At 44.1% G+C, this 21,867-nt stretch overlaps 1 protein-coding gene across 7 annotated transcripts in view; it reads right to left on the reverse strand.

Moving 5' to 3' along the window:
- TNIK (TRAF2 and NCK interacting kinase) overlaps nucleotides 1-21,867 on the reverse strand; it is a 407,321-nt gene that overhangs the window by 100,147 nt on the left and 285,307 nt on the right. For all 7 annotated transcript variants that reach the window (XM_010835247.1, XM_010835246.1, XM_010835244.1 and 4 more), the window contains exons 8-12: nucleotides 21,581-21,635; nucleotides 19,317-19,395; nucleotides 9,896-10,071; nucleotides 4,906-4,972; nucleotides 1,249-1,453 (exon numbers count right to left, since the gene is read on the reverse strand). In XM_010835247.1, coding sequence (XP_010833549.1) covers nucleotides 1,249-1,453; nucleotides 4,906-4,972; nucleotides 9,896-10,071; nucleotides 19,317-19,395; nucleotides 21,581-21,635 — 582 coding nt within the window. The remainder of the gene's footprint in view (nucleotides 1-1,248; nucleotides 1,454-4,905; nucleotides 4,973-9,895; nucleotides 10,072-19,316; nucleotides 19,396-21,580; nucleotides 21,636-21,867) is intronic.

Here is a 21,867-nt window from a genome sequence, read left to right on the forward strand (position 1 = left end):
CTGCCATCCAACGTCCCCAACAGCTATGGTTGCTCAGCTTCCTAATTGTCTAGAGACTTTGATTTACCTGGCACAGGAAGGAGGCTTTAATAAACATCTGTAAGACCACACGTGAGAGTCTGGCCCAGGATAAGCCGTGCAGAAAAGCCTGGCTGGTGGTACAGGTTCCCTCACAGATGAAGCACACCTGCTGGCGAAGGCAAGTCATGCCTACTAGCTACAGGACAGGCTTCTCTAGAAAGAGAGAGCCATAGGGTGGGCAAGGCTTGCTTTGTGTTGAACACCTATATCAAGGTGTGTGTGGAAGGACTTGTGAAATGCCTTCTCCAGCATTCAGAACAGTAACAGAACAGTAGCAGCAGGCAGGCCCTGATTTTCCATACTTGACATTTCACTTCTCTGCCAGGTCTCTGCCTGGTTCACTGTGTTCTAATTAACGCCTATATTCTACCTCTTGATCACTGACTCATTCACTCATATATTAGCTCCTTCATTCCACAAATATTTAGGAGGCGTCTAGTATGTAATGGGTACTGTTTTAGACACTGATATCTAGATACATGGGACTTTCCTGGTGGCTCAGATGGTAAGGAATACGCCTGCAATGCAGGAGACCTGGATTTGATCCTTGGGTTGGGAAGATCCACTGGAGAAGGGAATAGCAACCCACTCCAGTATTCTGGCCTGGAGAATCCCATGGACAGAGGAGCCTGGCCGGCTACAGTCCATGAGGTCGCAAAGAATCAGATACAACTGAGTGACTGAGCACATTCACATCTAGATACATAATACTGAGATACATAGTGATAAAAGGGGGAAAAAAAAGAGAGATACAAAAGGGATAAAACATCCTGTCCACAAAGAGCTTACTTTCTAGTGGGAGAGACAGACATATGACACATAAAGTACACAGGTGTGAAGATGATTAATGATACATAAGAAAAAACTCAACAGGGAAGGGCGACAGGACATGATAGAGGGAGGGGCTGAGATTTTAAGTGAGGGAGTCAAGGAAGTCTCACTAAGAAGGTGATACCTGCGTAGACTGGAAGGGGCTGAACCCTTCACCTGTCTTTCTGATGTGACCACACCAAGGCCACACCACCCCCACTGGTAAAGTGCCCTTGGCCACCTCCTCCTTTGTAGTTCAGGTGTGAGTGCTCCAAGCAGGCTGCAGCCTTAGGAGGGTGACCGAGGGCCACGGTGGACACCCAGGAAGGGACTCCAGGTACCAGGGCACGTCCTCACCTCCTCCAGCCGCCGCCGCTGCTCCTTCTGCTCCTCGATGCGCTTCTGGCGCTCGGCCAGCAGCTGCCGCTTATGCTCCTCGTTCTCCCGCTGCTGCTGCTCCAGCTGCTGCCGCCGCAGGGCCTCAGACCGCTCCTTGTTGGCCAGCTGGAGCCTCAGGAAGTCCCGCCGCAGCGTTGACTCCCCGGGCAGGTTGAGAATGGAGCTGCAGGCAGGAGAGAGAGACCGATCAGGGCCCACTCTGGGTGGGGTCATCGCTACCCCGGGGTCCCCGTGGAGAAGGAGAGCCAAGCACGGGCTCTCTGAGCCTCCATCATTTCCACTGCTCACCTTGGCAAAGAAAGAGTCCAGGGAACTAACTCAAGTTCAGCCTCCCCTTCAGTGTGATTACTGCAGGCACAGGCTGTCTCCATCGACATAGAGCTGTCCCATTCCTCAATTCATCACTTCTCTCCAGGATGGTCCACAGAGCTCCTTCCTCACCCTCTATTTCTAAAAGCTTTTTTGAGTACTGTAAGCCCTGAGCCCCAGACTGGTTTATTTTCACTTTTAAGAAAGAACTAACCAAGAACTAGGCCAACAAATAAAAATGAATAATCAGAAGCAGCGAGGAAATCTGCTCTATATAGATGGACACATCCTCAACCACTTCACCTCCTAGAACGCAAGCTACAGACCCCTTGGTTCTGCATAGCAGCCCAGCCAGGAGGGGAATGTTCCTACTTGTTCAAACAGACCTAGTCTTTTTAATATTTCTGGCAGCTTCCTCTTGAGATAAATCCATTAAATAATCACTGAATGTCTACTATGTGGCAGGCACTGTAATAGGCTCTAGTGGATACAGCAGTAACTAAACATATTCTCTCTAGTTATTTTCTTGTGGGGAAGGGAGACAAATAATCAGACAAATTCTACAAACAACATCATTCCAGATGTTAACAGGCTCTACAGAAGACAAAAAAGTGTAAGTTTTAAGAGGGACAGTGGCAGGGAGCTGGGGAGAGGATGAGGGCTCTCTTTTAGATCAGGGAAGACCTCTCCTAGAAGGTGATGGTTGAGCTAAGCCCTAAATGTTGAACACGAAGAGGAAGGGGAAGACTCTTTCGGGCAGAAGGAAAAGCAAGTTTAGAGGCCTGTCATGGCAACAAGGGTGGCCTTTGTGGGGGACTGAACCCCAAGCTGTCTTCCCAGAGCACAGTGAATGAAAGCAAGAGGGGTACAAGAGGAGGGCAGAGACGGGGAGATAGGGTAAAGCAGGAGGCTGTGGACACCACGTGTGGAACATTTATCAGCAGGAAAAGTAACAGGATCAGATTCACTTGGCTGCTCAGTTGATGCTATTCTGCAGGGTGTGTGAGGGCAGGCAAGGCCACCCATTGGGCTGCTACTGCAGTGACTCTAAGGTGGAGACTAATCAGGTGGGAGTGGTGGGGTCAGAGGCTGCAAGAAGCCTTTGGGGACAGAGTTAGTAAAACCTGTTGATGGATCCAACGTGTGGAGTGAGGGATGACTTGCAGTTTTTTTCTTGGCATCTGGGCTGTGGTGGTGAGCAAACTGGGATGGGGAGTGAGAGGGGAAGAGCGAGTTTTGTGGTTGACAAGGGGATCATTCTGTCTTTGAGAGCGGGCAGCCTGCTCTGGGAGATACCGTCATGTGTGCGTGCATGCTAAGTCACTTTAGTCGTGTCCTACTCTTTGCAATCCCATGAACTGTAGCCCACCAGGCTCCTCTGCCCGAGAGATTCTCCAAGCAAGAATACTAGAGTGGGCTGCTGTGCCCTCCTCCAGGGAATCTTCCTGACCCAGGGATCGAACCTGCGTCTCTTATGTCTTCTGCATTGGCAGGCAGGTTCTTTACCACCAGTGCCACCTGGGAAGCCCAAGATACTGCCATAAAGTGACATAAAAAGGCTTGGTTCATAGATAGTGCTTGGACACCTACTAAGTCTCCTTTAAAACTACAGCCTTTGTGTAGGACTCTAAACCAACCCAAAATGATGGCCACATGCTCTGTGCAAAGACAGAAGGGCTTAGGGAACCCAGCCTCTTGTGCACATGAGGACGATCTATTAATATTACCTGATGTTGAATCAATGTCAGATGATCTGAGCTGTATTACTGACTCAATCATTAACTCCATGTGTGACCTGGTTGCCAGCGTTGGGTTGTTACCTCATTTCCATAATGAAATAAACACTGTCCCTTTTTACTTCTCAGGATTTCATGAAAAGTAATTAGATGTGCCCATAAAACAGGACTTGAAAGATAATCTTCAGTGTCATATATAGACATGTTTAATTATAGAAGTGTTAAGGGACAGCTAGGTCACCCACTAAGTGACTCCTAACATGCGATATAGCAAGTATTAGTTAAGACAAGGGTCTCAGCTCCATGGAGAGTGATCAGAAGGGCTGATGTGTCTGTCTGAGCAAGTTTTGGAAAAACAGTGTACAACTTCTCTGAGAGCAGGGCATTTGGTCCTTTGCTTTGTAAGAATGTTCATTTTCCGTACCACTACTTGGCAGTCATCATCTTTATGCAGCTAAACTGGGCGGGGCCAACGTGTTAAGTATCCAGATGGAAGGAAAGAATTCTCCTTCAGTCTTTGACCCTGAAGATTCCCATAGCAGGTGAGAAGAGTAAAACTGATGGCCTTGTAAGTTCAGTCCTGTCCTCTTCCAGTAGTTTTAGCAATAATCCAGCTTGGTTAGGTCCAAGTTGGCTCAGAAAAGGATGCACTAGCTCACTCCAGCAGCAGTGGCTGAGTTGGACCCTTTGCTGGTTTGGAAGATCTGCCTCAGTCATACAGAATCTGCTCCTTGTTGAGTACTGGGCTCCAACCTTGGATGGCTAGAGGGTGGAGACCTCTGTATACCCCAGGGACCCTTCTGCTTTGTCCATTTCCCCAACAGATCTCACTTCACATGAACAGTGCATCTGCCCTGGTGTGCATGGCCATGCTCTTTGATTCACCAAATGGCCATCAGCTGAATTCTCTTACAAAAAGAAAAATCCTGGTGGTGTGAGCACACTGGCATCAATTATTTATAAACACAGACTAGGAAAAAGAATCAAAGTCAAGTGAAATTTAAAAGGTAGGGATGATGGTGATAAAGTAGCACTGGATTCTGGGAGCTAACATATGAGAGCAGGAATGGGCGTGGGAGTTCTGTTTAGGGTTCACCTTGAGAATGTAATTTGACTTCCTGGAAGCTGTTTCCTCTTGGATTAGGCTGTGGTGAAAATACCATGGCATGTGACAAGGACAGTGGCCGCCTAAATGTCTCAAAGGTATGAAGTAATAGACTGAATATCTCAAGTCTAAAAAATACCACTTAGGTCTCCAGAAAGCTGCAGTTTGCAGTACTGTTAGACTATTACCCAGATAATTGCCTCCTCCCCATTCTACAATGTTATATATACGAGGAAATAAGGAAATAAATCTTGGAAGACAAGATAAAGAACATGCTGATTTCCATGTCCTCATACAGCCTGCCTAAGGAAAATTTCCCAAATTAATGAGTACGTACATGGGTAATAAATTAGATAAGACCACCCTGCTGGATTCTTAAAAATGAACCTATAAATCAAAAGGATGCGAATCTCACACAAGCACAATTCACAGTGTGAAATGAGAGGATGGGTCTTGTTTGCCTACCTGGGCTCTCCGGAGTCATTCTCCTCTTCTTCTTCCTCACTCCCGCTGTACTCATACTCCGTCTCATCTAAAGAGAGACCCACGGAAGGTGAGTGGACAAAAGGCACTGCAGCTCAGTAAAGCCCACCCTTCATTTTCTGTACAAGTAAACCAAGGTCCAAAGGGCTGTCCTAAATGTTGACCTGGGGCAGGCTCCAGGGCTCCTGACCTGTGATCCAACAGTACCCACCAGCTGGACTCAAGCACATGGAATTAACATCTGCGACTGCCCCAGCTGACTCTAGGCTCTCTCCTTAATGCCCAGCCTTCACATGCAAGTGAAGACAAGGAGCTGAAACTGAACTTCTCAGTTCCTGTCAGCTTCCATTATAGAAGCACCTAACCCAATCTGGGCCACTGTTAAATTACTGACAGTAGTAGTCATTTTTTTTTTAAGTAGGAATTTTATTATAACTTACCTGCACTCACCTACTGCCTTTCGATATCTCAAGAACAGAAACTTTTGACACATGTGTGACTAAAAACATATGGTTAAATGTGTTTTTATTGACCCACTGGGGACATTCATTTAATTCACAAACATGTTAAGCGAGTTAACATGCAATAATGAATAAGACTGAGTCTCTGCTTTGGAGGAGATTACAATCTGATGGTCAAGATGGACAAATATATAATCAGAGTCACCATGATTATGAAGAAAAATAACTAATTTTTATTGCGTATCACTCATGCTGGTCACTATGCTAGATTGCTTATGTTCTCTCATCTACTTCCTATAACAATCCTTTAACATGATACCCATTTTGCAAGCAAAGGTACTGAGATTATAAGTGGCTAAGTTATATGACTAATAAATCTGAGATTTGGATTTAGAATTCAACCCAGAATTTTCCCAACTTTATAATTAGCATTCTTTTCACCATGTTATATACTAAATAGAAATACATAAAAAGAGCAATGAGGTATCAGAGGAAAAAGCAGCTCTGTCCATGGGTCAAAATGGGGAAGGAACAGCGAGGTCTTTGGGGAGGAAATAAGCCTTTGGGAAGGTCAGTAGCCCCTTTACGGGCAGATGGAAGCTGAAAGTGGCTGCAAAAGGAGCATTCTAAGTGACATAACTACCTGAGTTAGGCTGACAGTACTATAGTGCATGAATGATCAGGAAACACTGGTTTCTGAATGTTTGGTGTGAGAAAGCAGATGGAGTGAGAAAGGCCAGCAGGTCTGATGCGACTTGCTGATCTTTAACATGCTGAGGCTTTTCTGTGGGCAGTGGGGAGCCTTTTGGAGGAGCTTTTCATTTTAAGCAAGGGAGGTGGTCACAGGGCTATCATCCATTGATAGCTGTGGGTTAGTAATTACAACTTTGAAGACATCTGTGTCCCTGAAAAGCAACTGAAACTGCAATTTGCTTATGTTACCACCGAGGCAGCAGTCACATGATAAGAACTATGGAATTTGATCACAAACACACTTTGCTTTCCATCCTACTCCATAAGGGATGATGAAAGGAAGTCACAGCATGATGACTTCAAGTGTATTTTTTAAAATCAAATAAAAATTAGCTTTACATGTTTAGATATGTATGAAGCTTTCAGGCCACTTTTTAAAAAATATTATTCCACCAAAATGTAAAGACCCTTCATAAAGTGTTTCAAAGTTCCACCTTGAAAGTTTAATATTCCAAATTTTCCTGAAACAAAGCAACAGAGAATTCAAACTGAACTGCAGAAATTTTATCTATTAAAGTAAATTAAAGCAAGAAACAGAGGCACACAATTAATCTAATTATTTGTCCTCAATAGGGTGAAAGTTTTGTTTGTCAGGTTCCTCATCTGTAATATTTCATCAGAATCCAGCATGGTTGCTTTTGCACTGCTGTCTTAAATTAGCATGTCTCAACATGTCTTAAGGAAAAAATAGTATTAGGTTGTGCATGCATGCTAAGTCACTTCAGTCATGTCCCACTCTGCAACCCTATGAACTATATATAGCCTGCCAGGCTCCTCTGTCCACGGGATTCTCCAGGCAAGAATACTGGAGTGTGTTGCTGCACCCTCCTCCAGGGGATCTTCCCAACCCAGGGATAGAACCTGCATCTCTTGCAGCTCCTGCATTGCAGGAGGATTCTTTACACCTAAGCCACCAGGGAAGCCCAAGTATCAGGTTAAGAAATCTTAAACAATGCATATTAAAATTTTTGATTCTCCCCAAAACTGGTCTTAAAGCTACTAAGAGAATGAAAAAATACTAGAAGGAGCAAATTAAGTGATTTATTAAATCAAGCAACTGGAAGGAAGTCTCATTTGGGCAATAACCTTTCTTAGGGAGCAGACAGAAAAAGGTATCTCTTAAGCCTAAATAGAATTAAGTTCCTTAACTCACCATGCAATTCTTGAATATGCCTACTACCAAGAATCTTACTCTTCTACTCCACAGAGAAAGAACACATTAAAAATAGTCTGCTTTCACAGGATGGTGAGTTCTGAGTTCCAGTCCAGAGTTTGTGCTCCCAAAATGAGCAAACAACCCAAGGAACATGCTTTATCCACTCTTAGAGTTCAGAGGCAAAGAAGTCACAAGATCTCAGAAAGTAACCCTAAATACTACTGTAAAGTTATGTCAATAAATAATTTTCTAAATAAGTGTTCGTTGTTCAGTCACATAACTGTGTCCAACTCTGCGATCCCACAGACTGCAGCATGCCAGGCTTCCCTGTAACTTTACTATCTCACAGAGTTTGCTCAAACTCATGTCCATTGAGTCAATGATGCTATTCAACCATCCTATTCTCTGCCGCCCCCTTCTCCTCCTGTCCTCAATCTTTCCCAGCATTAGGGTCTTTTCCAATGAATCAGCTCTTCACATAGCTTATATTTATTGAGTACATCTATGTGCCAGAAGTTGTAGTAAGCGTTTTACATGCATTATCTCATTTAATCTTTGCAAAAATGCCAGACAAGAGTAATTATTATTATACCCCCATTCTTATTTTAAAGATGAGAAAACAGGGGTGGAGTTCACATAACTAAGCGGTGGAAGTAGAATTTGAACTCAGAATTTGAGTGTGAAAACAACAGTCTAAGTACTTAACCTAATCTACATATGTATAGGAGAATAAATTTTCTTTTTAGAAAAGCTGGCCTTTAATGGGCTACATGTCTGACACACTGCTCTGAACTATTCCCTTTAAAATTCTGACTTCATGGAGTGGCCCAAGACCACTATTAATAAGTAGCAGTTGAAAAATCAGTCCTGGCACTTTTTAACCTCGACTCATCTATTTCTGTCTATGCCTAGTTTGTGCATCTTGCACTGCCCTCCTAGTTCCTTGGGTTCTCATTGACACGTCATCCCTCTCCACCCACTAAGAGCTGGAGATAGGGCTCCTTTTTGGCCTAGCCTCAAAACCTCCTGCTCTGAGTCTAACCTGATCACACGTTCTCCTGAGTCCTGGAGGCTGGCTGCAGAGAAGGAACTGTTTCCTTGAAATGTTCACTGAGGATTTCTCCTCCTCCCTTAGCCTTTGCTGATCTTCCCTCTGCCCAGTCCTGACTCTTACACTGCTCACTGCCCACCGCTAGGACCCTGCTCATACTTTGCCATGTGACAGATATTAGCTAAGGAGACAAAGAAGAGAAATTCAAATACAGTTGTGAACTTTCAAAGATGCGAACGTGCATGCCAGCTCCAGTATGCCGGCTATTGTACTATACTACTGTACTTTTCAAGGTACTGTACTGTCAGACTAAAAATGTTTTCTTTCTTTCTTGTGTTTGCTTTTTTAATGTACATATTATTTGTGTGGAAAGCTACTATGAACCTATTACAGTACAGTACTACATACCGGATTGTGGTAGTTGGGTACCCAGGCTAACATTGTTGGACTTATAAACAAATCAGACTGAGGAAGAGGCTCTCAGAACAGAACTCATTTGTAAGTAGGGGACTTACTACAAAAGGAGGGCACCCTCTGTTCTTTGCTGCCCACCACTGAATCATGAAGGGCAGAGGAGAAAGGTGGAGAGGACCGAAGTGGAGACAAGCACATCACCATGGACCCCCCACCATCGGCCTCTTGCCTTCCCCTCTACTCCACCCACCCACGCTCAGCACTCACTTCATCAGACCGGAACTTCCACCTCACTGCCAGCCCCACCAGCTGCCCCTTTCTGCTACCACCAGGGAGCTCTCACCCATCTGTTCTCTGCATTCTCCCCCTTTCCTTCCCATCCTCAACCTTCCCTACTGCCCTACACAACTAAGTCATAAAACCCCCCAGACCAGGTGAGTTCACCTTGGTCAGGATGCTAGTTAAGGAATTCTGAGTCTCTATTCAAACAACTTGCAGGCAGTCCCAGGACCCCAAGTTGGACTCATGCCTTTTCCAGTGATGCAGTGAAGACAGGGTGGGACCACAGGTAGAGCCATAAGAAAAAAGAGTTTTTGAATCTATAAAACAAAGGGGAAGATGCAATGTTCTATACAGTAGCCTGGCAACCTCTTTAAAATTCCTGTGACTATAATAAAAGTTCTTCTGACTTCCAAATACCTAAATTAAAAATGAGCCTCAGAGCACAAAAACTTAAATGGTGAAGAGTGCCAGTACTGAAAAAATGTCAGATGTGTGTGTGTGTGTGTGTGTGTTTAAGGTTGCCTGTCTTCTGTAGATTTTGCCTTTGAAACATGAATATTCATTTGAATTAAGAAAATGACTTGTCATATTAAACCCCTTCATAGAATCACTCAACACGACTTGTTGTTCACTGCCTGGAAAAGGTAATATTTCTTGCAGTTCTATTCTTTCATGAAAGATTCCATTTCAGCAGCCTGCCCCTGGTGATGCCCACAGGCTGTGATCTCTGAGGCAGTCCTCACACTAAAGAACAATGCAGGCTATCTGAAATCCCCTCGGTCCCTCCAAACACATCAAGAGCCCATGACACTTGGTCTTTTGTTTCCCTCGCTGCAATAAAAATGTGCACCTCACCTTTCTCTCCTCGCTTCTTCTTTGTTCTGTCGATATGGTCCTTGAGCTGAATGCGGACCTGTCGCTCATTAGGCTGGTCTCGTATAAATGGATGCTTCATCAGTTGTTCTGTTGCTGGTCGCTGGCTGTGGTTCTTTACCAAGCAGCTCTCAATAAACGACTGGAATTTTTTTGACCTGACAAACAGAAGAGATGAACCCATGGATAAAAGGACAATCCAAAGCAAAGGAAACTTACATTTTCTGAAATACTAGAACAACAACAAAAATAGGTTCAATCAGCTACATAGGGATCAGCCAGTCACGGAGTACATCTAGCTCTTTATAAAGCACAATGGGGTTCAAAGGAATCCTTGCCACCAACACACAACTCAGGCAGTGTATGGCAGTTACACCATGAAGGTATTTTTGCACAGTTTATATGTCAAATCACACCGAAGACCAACAGGCACCAGTGAAGAGAAAGACCCTGATAAAAAATTCCTGGAAGGTCTGTTGGAATGAGCGAACCAGAGCTGGGCCTTAAAGAGTTAGGAAAAAAATAATTATTGGGAAAGGACAGTTCAAGGAGGTAGGAATCAGTGAAAAACTAAAGCTGAGATTGAGCATACTATATGTCAGGGGACACTGAGGTGAGCTAAGTAAGGCAGGAAATGCAAGCTGGAAAAAGTAACACTAGGGTTGAATAGGTAAAGGGGACAATTTGTAGAAATGAACAAGATTCTTACATAGTAAAATGAAATTTAGGCAGATTTTTTTTAACTGGCAATTTCAGAATCACTTTTGGACTTTGCTTTTCAGTGAGCAAGAATAGGATGTATGTGAATGTCTGCTATCGATCCATGGACTTGGAAACTTAACTTCAAGGGACTAAGTTCACACCCAGAAGCAAATTTATCTGCTTCTAGAGAGGCACCATCTCCTCAGAGATAAACCCTGTGCCAGGGACACACAGGGGCAGGGGAGAGCTGGTGAGAGATACCAGCGATTAGGGCACAAGTCCACAGCGTGGTAGAAATTAATGATGACTTGAGCTATGATTCATGAGCTGGGCGTGCCTGTTCTGGCTGAAAGTTCCAAGAAACTGTCCAGCGTCATAAATAATTAAGCTCATGATTCTACTGCATGCCTTTCTGAGGTGCTCCACTGTCAGCGAGGCACATCACTCTCAGAGACCTTGGGGGAGCCCTGCACACCCTCCTCACTGTTGGCACCTTGATCAGGAATGGATCCATTCTATGCTCTCTGTCGCCCTCCTGTGGATCACTGGGGAGTTACAGAAGCAAATCACCGAAGTAAAGCTTTCCCAAGCTTCCCAGCAGGTCCTATGTATAACCTTCTAGCCTGAAAGGTGTCCTCACCATACAGAACACAATGGTGAGCGTGTTCTTCAAAGTTCAGGTGTCAGAGGGCACTGTGCTATTCTCTACTTCTGCCCAAGTCAAAGCAGTTTTTCACCTTACTCCATGTTTAAAATACTGAATTACTGGTATTTTTTCCCTCCTTAACATTCTAGGCGATGTTTAAGCTTTTAAATTATTGAACAGAGAAGTAAAAGTCACCTGAGGGTCAGCTCAGGATGAATCAGGATTGGCAAAACTAAGGACTAGACACAATAACCACAGGATGGACATTCTAAGTATCTCTCTCTAAGTCCTTCAGCCCGTACCCCTGCCTCCTGGACCCTGGAAATTCTCCCCAGAGCTGGGATGTGCCTGAGCCATTTTTGTATCATGAACATGCTATATATCGGACAAACAAGAGGATGCATAAACGGTTATCAGGTGAGAATTCCACCCAAGAGCTGTAATGTGGCTGCCTTCAAATCTGTGCTTGTGAGAGACACACAGGAAGGTTTAGAGAGAAGGTATTATTTCATACACTTTCTTTCTATCCATCAGATTAATTTGTGGAAGCACTAATGTGATAGCACCTAAGGAGGGACTTTGCAAAAACAAACAAACAAACAACAACAAACAGCCCATACTGAAATAATGGACTGTGTTGAGCAATAAACTGAAGAGAATAAGGTTAACCTTCATAAAGAAATGGACACACTCCAGGCTGTACACTTCTAGGTGAGAAAATCAGTATTAGAAAGATGAAAACAAAATCAAATGAAGACAGAAAGCTATTAAATATTCACGAGAACGCAAATGGAAGTTCTCTTTTTTCTGTTAGAAAATGTGGAAGAAAGAGTTTGTTCTTTATAAAGTGCTCGACTGTTCATTAGGGGATGATAAATAAAAGAAATCACACCCAATTTAAAAAGAAAGCCAGACTTAATAGACTGTACATTCCCTTCCCTGATCCTGACACCTCACAAAAGCCAGAGACATCTCCAGAATGAGAGCGTGTTCAGGGAGTTTAATGGAAATAGCTATAGCAGTCTTTTTTCCAGTATGTTTCCTGGTGGGAAGGAATCTCACGATATACTCAAGAGAATATCTTTGGGCCCAGAGGATGAGCCAAGATGTGCGAAATTACAAAGCTGGCAGTTAACCCCATGTCCTCTGCAAATGGTTCTGCTTGAAGAGAAAATAATGCTTACTTACAACAAATCTTCAAAGATGTACTGTCTCTATGTAAGTTAGTGTGACCAAAGAATCAATATGTTTAATCACACATTTAATTAAAAGTAAAAAAACTTCACCTACATTGAGTATCACCTGACTCTTTGCTGAGAGGCCTAGTGGGTTTAAAGTACATTTCTATACCTTTATTGTTTTAGTCTTAGTTGCCTATAATTCAGTTCTGTCACTTTAAAAAAAAAGCCCAAGATTAGCAATACTAATTTCCCAAGGCCTGGCATGGAGAGATAAATGATAGTGACTGGTACTTTTCGTCTGAGACACTAGTTCTCTAATACCAGTGTCACTGAGCACTTTATCGTCTCAGATTTTACTGTTTATATGTTAAATTGTGTTGTTGTTGTTGTTTAGCTGCTAAGTCATGTCAAACTCTTTGGTGAACCCAGGGACTGTAGCTCGCCAGGCTTCTCTGTCCTTGGAGGTGTTAAAAATGCCTGAACGATCGTTACATTAACCACTTTAACTTCTTGGGCTAAAAGTTTCTGGTAATCTTCAGACTCCCTAAAGGCAATTTGACCTTTAAAATTTGTACTTGCCTAGAACTATCCTTTTTCTCTACTTCAGATTCTATCATTTACTAACTGTGTGATTTGGGGCATATTGTTTAACTTTTCTGTATCTCAGTTTCCCTGGCTGCAAATGGGGATATACTGTTAGCACTTATTTCAAAAGACTGCTGTGATAAATAAATGAGTTACTTCATGTAAAATACTTAGAACTGTGCCTGTGATATCACAAATGCTATGATTATTATTATTATTATTAATACTTTGACTATTGATGACAATGTCCCACCCTCTCTGACAATCGCCAGGCTTAAAGAACAGTAGGATTGCCTTGAGGGCTAAGAGCAGAATTGTGATGGTGTTTTTCCCAACTTGTGTTGAACTGAATAGTATAGAATTCTTTAACAGAATTACTTTATGTGTATTAGTATTGGATGCATTAGCAGCAAGAGTGAGCAGGACTCACTCACCTCCAAGGAGACTGCAAAAAATGCTGATTTTAAAAGACTCTAGTAATTTTTGTTTTGATTTTAATAAAGTCCAAAGTCACACTACTAATAATAAATTTAGTCTACCTGAAGTACTTTCTGATATTTTCTATTATCATTATTTCATTTACAGCTCCCTGCACCCCTAAAAAAGCATTGTTATTTCTAAAACAAAAGTGCCAGAAAACTCAGCAGGAATCGGAACTGTAGTTTCATAAAATAAGAGAAATGGTTGGAAGCTCTGGAGTAAAAGCAGCAGGCTGGGGTTCCAGGCTGCTGTGAGCCTGGGACTCAGGATAAGACAACCTCATCAGGCCTTCAGTCTCCATCTGGAGCCTGAGTGGTTTAAACCAGGAATCTTATCCCTCTTCCCAGAGATAAGCAGTTACGACTTCTCCAGTGAGCTCAGTCGAACACTGCTTTGCCTGTGTGGAATCTTCACATTTAAAGGGCATGTGAAAAGGACAAGACCAACCACCTTTTACAGGAACAAAGTCATCCCCATCCTTCTTCAGTGGCCCCTGCAAGGAAGCTACGGCATGGAGTGCAAGCACGAGGGATGAGCGGCCAGGGTGAGCACAGCAGGACGAGAGAGGGGACGAAATCCTTTGCAGGAGACGCTTATCCATGTAGGATGAATCTCACTATACACGAGCAAGAGCAGAGAGAGGAGGGAAACATGGGAGTCCCACCGCACTGGTCACTTGCTGACAGGGAGACAGATGGTGACAGCGTCCTTCTCCTCTGACTCAGTCCAAGTTGTAACCCTCCTGGAGGCCTAATCAAATGTCTGAGCCGCCTGAACACTGACTGCAGCACGGACCACCTGACTTCCTTAGCGCCAGGCCTCTCCTCACTGCGCTGACGGGGCAGGAAGGCCAGGTTCCTGCTCCCAGGGAAGCTCTCCTTTCCTCCTACAATGAAAGGGGCAAAGAGCAATGATACCGCCTTTCTTCCCTGATATTAAGGCTCAAGGGAAAGGTGCTCACTCTGAGGGACTAGTACAGCTCCTTCTCTACCACTTTAACCTTGAACTCTGAGAAGTCAAATGGCGCAGTAGAAAAAACACGGGTCACAAACTTGGGAAACGAACACTGCGCAGCCTAGGGCAAGGCCCATAACCCACCTAAAGCCTCAGACTCTCACCCATAATATGAAGACTCAGAGCATCTGCCCGGCAGGGTTGTGGCTAAGAAAATGAAGGTTATTACAGGATTATATGAAATCATGTGCGTGAAACTTTTGAAAACTGTAAAGCACTATAGAATTTAAAGAATCCTGATTTCAGTAAAAACAAATTTTTATATATATCTTAAATATATATATATTTTAAATACACACACATAAATACGTTGCTGAGACTACAACATACATGTGCCTTGTATGTCGTAGATTCAGTCAATTCCTTGGAAATGATCCTCAGCTGAATGCTTATAATGAAGAGTTCATGGCTGTCTCTGCCACAGTGGTGCCCCTTTGGTCATATGTTGGGATCAGATCAGATCAGATCAGTCGCTCAGTGGTGTCCGACTCTCTGCGACCCCATGAATCACAGCACGCCAGGCCTCCCTGTCCATCACCAACTCCCGGAGTTCACTCAGACTCACGTCCATCGAGTCAGTGATGCCATCCAGCCATCTCATCCTCTGGCGTCCCCTTCTCCTCCTGCCCCCAATCCCTCCCAGCATCAGGGTCTTTTCCAATGAATCAACTCTTCGCATGAGGTGGCCAAAGTACTGGAGTTTCAGCTTTAGCATCATTCCTTCCAAAGAAATCCCAGGGCTGATCTCCTTCAGAATGGACTGGCTGGATCTCCTTGCAGTCCAAGGGACTCTCAAGAGTCTTCTCCAACACCACACTTCAAAAGCATCAATTCTTCTGCGCTCAGCTTTCTTCACAGTCCAACTCTCACATCCATACATGACCACAGGAAAAACCATAGCCTTGACTAGACGAACCTTTGTTGGCAAAGTAATGTCTCTGCTTTTGAATATGCTGTCTAGGTTGGTCATAACTTTCCTTCCAAGGAGTAAGCCTCTTTTTATTTCATGGCTGCAGTCACCATCTGCAGTGATATTGGAGCCCAGAAAAATAAAGTCTGACACTGTTTCCACTGTTTCCCCATCTATTTCCCATGAAGTGGTGGGACCGGATGCCATGATCTTCGTTTTCTGAATGTTGAGCTTTAAGCCACCTTTTTCACTCTCCTCTTTCACTTTCATCAAGAGGCTTTTGAGTTCCTCTTCACTTTCTGCCATAAGGGTGGTGTCATCTGCATATCTGAGGTTATTGATATTTCTCCCGGCAATCTTGATTCCAGCTTGTGTTTCTTCCAGTCCAGCGTTTCTCATGATGTACTCCGCATAGAAGCTAAATAAGCAGGGTGACAATATACAGCCTTGACGAACTCCTTTTCCTATTTGGAACCAGTCTGCTGTTCCATGTCCAGTTCTAACTGTTGCTTCCTAAAATGCATACAAATTTCTCAAGAGGCAGATCAGGTGTTCTGGTATTCCCATCTCTTTCAGAATTTTCCACAGTTTATTGTGATCCACACAGTCAAAGGCTTTGGCATAGTCAATAAAGCAGAAATAGATGTTTTTTCTGGAACTCTCTTGCTTTTACTATGATCCAGTGGATGTTGGCAATTTGATCTCTGGTTCCTCCGCCTTTTCTAAAACCAGCTTGAACATCAGGAAGTTCACGGTTCACGTATTGCTAAAGCCTGGCTTGGAGAATTTTGAGCATTACTTTACTAGCGTGTGAAATGAGTGCAATTGTGCAGTAGCTTGAGCATTCTTTGGCATTGCCTTTCTTTGGAATTGCAATGAAAACCGACCTTTTCCAGTCCTGTGGCCACTGCTGAGTTTTCCACATTTGCTGGCATATTGAGTGCAGCACTTTCACAGCATCATCTTTCAGGATTTGGAATAGCTCAACTGGAATTCCATCACTTCCACTATCTTTGTTCATAGTGACTTTGCACTCCAGGATGTCTGACTCTTAAGTGAGTGATCACACTATCGTGATTATCTGGGTCATGAAGATGTTTTCTGTACATTTCTTCTGTTTATTCTTGCCACCTCTTCTTAATATCTTCTGCTTCTGTTAGGTCCATACCATTTCTGTCCTTTATCGAGCTCATCTTTGCATGAAATGTTCCTTTGGTATCTCTGATTTTCTTGAAGAGATCCCTAGTCTTTCCCATTCTGTTGTTTTCCTGTATTTCTTTGCATTGTTCGCTGAAGAAGGCTTTCTTATCTCTTCTTACTATTCTTTGGAACTCTGCATTCAGATGTTTATATCTTTCCTTTATGTTGGAATATACACCGGGAATAGTGCACTTCACCTGATAACTCATTAAAGTAGAGAATAGGTAGATATAAAAGAACATTTTGAAGTTTTGTTTCTTTTGGTGGGGGATAAGGTAAAAAAGGAAAAGGAAAATAGAAATATTTTATTTCCTCCCAAACCCTAACCTATTTTAAATCACTCTGAACCTGGTTGTTCAATACAAGTACTCTGAAGTGCCTAAATATTTTCATTTAAAAACTGGAATTCTAGTGTAGACAAATTCAAGCCCCACCAAGTGTCCTGTGGCTGGGGGCTGCACGGCCATCTTTATAACGGCTGGGTTCTGACTGAGAAGGTGTATTTTTACAGGGCTTTTGTTTCCTCCACTGGCTCTCAAACAGCCACGTCATTTTCCTGTCCACCAGCTGGCACGTGGCACTCCTTCTCCTAGCTGGCTCTCATTCTGAGCCATGCAAGGCCGTGCAAAGAGGCTGGTGGGACGAGGGCAGCCTGGACTGACCCAGTTCCCTGCAGCATTATAAAATCAGCTCTCATCGCCAAAGTTTTGAAGCAGAGAAGTCAGCCTGTATTTCCCCTCAAGTCTGTACTTCTCAGGCAAGGTCAGTGCAGGGTGGCTCCTGTTGGAACAAGGTCAACGAACCAGGAAACTGTAGCACAGGGACTGGTCAGTCACTTTTCTGGGGGCCAGATGGGTCACACAGAAGGGCACTGCAGACCAGGGGTAAGAAGAAGACAGGACCAGCGTGGTGACCAAGGGATTCCAGCTTCTGGGCTGGAAGAGGCAGTGACGGGGGCAGAAGCATAAGGGCTCACCCTAAAAGGGAGCAGGAATGCCTGGGCAGGGCAGTGCGGCTGCACCTCTGTGGGAAAAAAAGGCCAGACATCTCCATGGACTGCTCAGTTGCCAGTTTTTTTTTTAAAGCTGGCAATGAACACAAATATTTCTGAACTGCGATGTGTGGCCACGCCACTCTGGGCAAACGGCACAGGTAGGGGTGGTCAGTTTGTCCTCTGTGGTGGAGTCAGCAGCCCTGTCCAATATCAGTGAAGACAGAGGAGGCAGGGAGGGGACGGGGTGGGTGCAGCCCACTGGACACAGCAGCCCCTCCCAACCTCCCTGGGAGGCGTGGCATGAAGGACAAACAGAAAGCTCGTGGAGAGCTTCACAGTGTCCCTGAGGTTTCCAAGGATCTTCCAGAACGGAGCCAGCCCCTTTCTGGGAGCTGTTCTGGGGAGAAGGGAGGAAGCAGAGCCTCTGGGCACCTGTGGATCATGTGCCATGTGGTGCCCAATGGAAAGCTGTTGCTGGGGAGAGAGTGATGTCTCACACCACGGCGACCCTCCAGAGAGAGGAGGAGGGATGCTCTGCCTCCTTGTTACCAATAGCAACTCTCACTCTCTCCCCATGCAGCCCTTGGCAACTAACTCTGAGGCTGTCATCTATTGGGGCTATTTCTTTTCCCTCTCTCTGTGCAGTATGCCTTTCTCTTGTTCTGCCAGGGTCACTGTGTCATTCCTGGAAATGGTATAAATTAAGATTGCTCTTGTATCCTGGAGGGGGAACCTGTGGGTGGGTGTGTGAGAAACACGAGGACCTGATCATGAAGTGATATGAGAAAAGGTAGAAGGCTCTTGTCCCTTCATGCTCAAAACGGCCTAGAAGGTATCTAGAAAAGGATAGGAGGTCTTAAGTGGTTCAGGAATTGGCCCCATGGCAAAGGGAATCAGAATTGAGAACGTATCAAGGAAGATACACAGTATCCACAGAGGGAAGGGAATAAGCAATGAATTTTTGCTCCAGAATAAGACACAAAGGCTCTGGTGTAAGTGCACAAAAAACGCCAAAAGTTCAAATCCTGTTCTAATCTGTAGAACTCTGTTTACAAACTCCAGTCAATCAGACACTACCACTATAATTTTTACCATACCCTTCATCATCCATGCACGTATTCACTTAGTATTTTTAAGTCACTTTTTATGTTAATCAGTTTATTAAATGGAAAGGTTAGATCACTGCCACAAAGAAGCCAGTATCACCTGTCATAAAGAGCAAGCAATAGCAAACACAAAAATTACAGATGTTCATGCACAGAGCAGGAAATCATCTCACACAGTACCAAGTGTGTATATACATTTAGGGAATTAATGACTTAAGGAACAGAAGAAAAGTCAGCCAATCTAATGGGCTGACTCTAGACTATCACCTGTTCTGATGAGATGTTCTGCACTTCTGGGAAAGATATTACTCTGAGTGATAAATCAAAGTGTTTCCATGTTACTTCTTGAGTTCCATGACCCACTTTAGCTAATATCTCCTCATAATGAATAAGGACTTACTGTGCAAATAGTAGGTCCTTAATATGTACTTTAAGATGAATAACACCACACAGAAAATCATTCAACAAGTCTTAGTACATATTCATCTAATCCTGTTAGCAGGACCTAAAGATCTGAGCTCATTCCAAACAGAAATGCAGAAACTCTTGACATTAGATCTGCAAAACACCAAAGACCAAACTCACCACTTCTTAGACTTCAGCCGAGGCGCTGGGTTCCGGGGGATGAGGAAGAGAGCTCTCATGGGGTGCATGTCACACAGAGCTGCAAGAGACCAAAACAAGGGCCAACTCAGGTTAGGGGGCCAAGTCCGTGCCAAGCCCATCCTTTCTGTGCTGATAATGCTGCCAAATGGCATCCTGAGTCCAGGCCTGACCAGTGAGCAGAGTCAGGAGATCATAAAGCTTCCCTTTGGTGAGCGTTAAATGAGGCTGATTACAGGAGTCTCAAAAAATCTAACACCTTTCAACTAGAGACCCTTAACATGTCTACTTGCACTTCATTTTTAAGGAAAACAAGTCAAAGGCTCAACAACCTTTGCTTTGCTAAAAATAACCATCTAAGACTCCAAGTAAACAACATCCAGATAACAACTACAATGGAGACAGTAACTTATTTTTAATTAGTAAAATCCCAAATAATCCATGGTACATCTCTTATACACTGAAGGCTTCCCCAAATGCAGTGTTATCTATTAATATTAATACATGGGTTTTTGGAGTATAAAGCACTACACCAAAACACCTTTCTTACTTGAATGGCTTTCAGGCTTTTCATGATGGGTTTTGTTTGTTTGGTTGGTTTTGTTCAATGGCCCCAGGAAGACCAGAGGATTAAGGCAAAGGAAGTCTGGTAGAAGACTCATAAAAATATCTCACATTGTAAAGATGACATTATCATTTATAGTAAAAACACTCACACATTCTATTCAATGAGAATATTTCACTAGTTTACTCTTCAAACATCTGGGAATATCGTTTCCTGTGTGCCTAGAATAAGAACACATTCTCCCCCAAAGCTAAAGGATTCTGCTGGGAGAAAGTTTATTTTTAGCTCCTTCCTACTACTCATTAGGGGCTTCTCAGGTGGCTCAGTGGTAAAGAATCCACCTGCTAAGGAAAGAGATGCAGGAAACACGAGTTCAATCTCTGGGTTGGGAAGATCCCTGGATGAGGAAATGGCAACCCACTCCACTATACTTGCCTGGGGAATCCCATGGACAGAGGAGCCTGGCAGGCTACAGTCTGGGGACTCCCAAAGAGTCGGACATGATGGAGCACACAGGCAGTAACTGCTCATTAAGCATGATGATACAGTTTCAAGACTGCCAATATTATCTTTCTGATTCATAAATGCCTACCAGCATTGTGGATAAGGGACATTTGGTCAACAAACACTCTAGTCATGCTACAGGTGAATTCTACTAATTCTGGAGTGAGAAATAAGAATACCACGATAACTCAAGGGTAAAAAGTCATATGAGCACAATGACTCGTGATACTAACGTAGGGCCTGTTTTGGTCCAGGTCTTCTGAAGAGGAAGACACTAAGGTGATAGTAAACATGAGAAAATATCACTGGAGGAAACTCCTGCCTGAAAGGAAATAGCAAAGGAGCCAAGGAAGGCTGGGAGAGTTGTCAGATTGCTATGAAGTCTGATGGCAGTGAAGGTGGGAGGGAGAAACAGCAGGTGGAAGGGTGCTAGGCTGTCCTGCAGTTGAAGGCAATCAAGGAGGGAAACTAAGGAGTGAAAGCTGCCTTCCAAGGAGCCCCCTGTCTTCCAGGAAAGGCTCTGCCTTATATCCCTGCCACTCTTGGTCACTGGAGGGGAGTGGCCCTTGGGAGGAGCGATCGTGGCAGCTGTCCCTGGTCAGCTGCACTTCCTGAATGGAGTCTCAGAGGTGACGACCACGCAGCTGGGGAGGGTCTCGGTGGGGCCAATGCTCCAGATTCCCAGGAACTGCGGAGGTTCTTTGGGTAGCCAGAGCCCTGCCCACTCTGTCTCAAATAAGCAGGGAAATCTAACAACCTAACCATTAGTATTTTAATAGGAATGAGAGCAACTGAGTATAAGTGTTCCCATAACCCACGCCCTGAAAATCAGCTCTGCATTTCTGATATGTTGGTGTTTACACTCTCTGTGGTTTAGTCCCAGTTTGACTACAGGTGAAGAGTAGCTGAAGACTAGACTATACACTGAGTATATAAGACAGACAAGACTTCTCAGAGTCTGCTCTGCTCTCCTTTCTGGTCTCCCCTCATAAATACAAATCCTCACACCACTCTGAAATGAATGGATTCCTGGTTGATTTAGACGACTCTGCTTTCTCGGTACGCCAGCTTGAGTCCACGCAGGGCTCGGTGTAGCAGAAGTAAAGCTACTGGCAAGGAAGCATCCGCACCTGCAGAGCAGGCCAGCAACAGATTTCACCCAGAGGAAGGTACTTACGGGGAGCACCTTCTGCCATCTCAATAGCGGTGATTCCCAGAGACCACAGGTCACTCTGCAAAACAAGGAAGGCACGGAAGCATGGGTAAATGCAGTCAACAAAGGCTCCCTGGGCTAAACCAGGCAACTGCTTCAGAACTGCCTATGGGAGAGCTGTCCAGCCATCTCTTTTCAAACCTACTTCAGGCAAAAACAGCCTTGTTTGCTCCTCGTTGATAATACCTTTCATGGCGCCTGACACATGGTGAGTTTTCCATACATGTATGAACAACAAATAGAAGGTTTCA

Source organism: Bison bison, unplaced genomic scaffold (assembly GCF_000754665.1).
Source record: "Bison bison bison isolate TAMUID 2011002044 unplaced genomic scaffold, Bison_UMD1.0 scf7180017864040, whole genome shotgun sequence".
Lineage (NCBI taxonomy): Eukaryota > Metazoa > Chordata > Mammalia > Artiodactyla > Bovidae > Bison > Bison bison.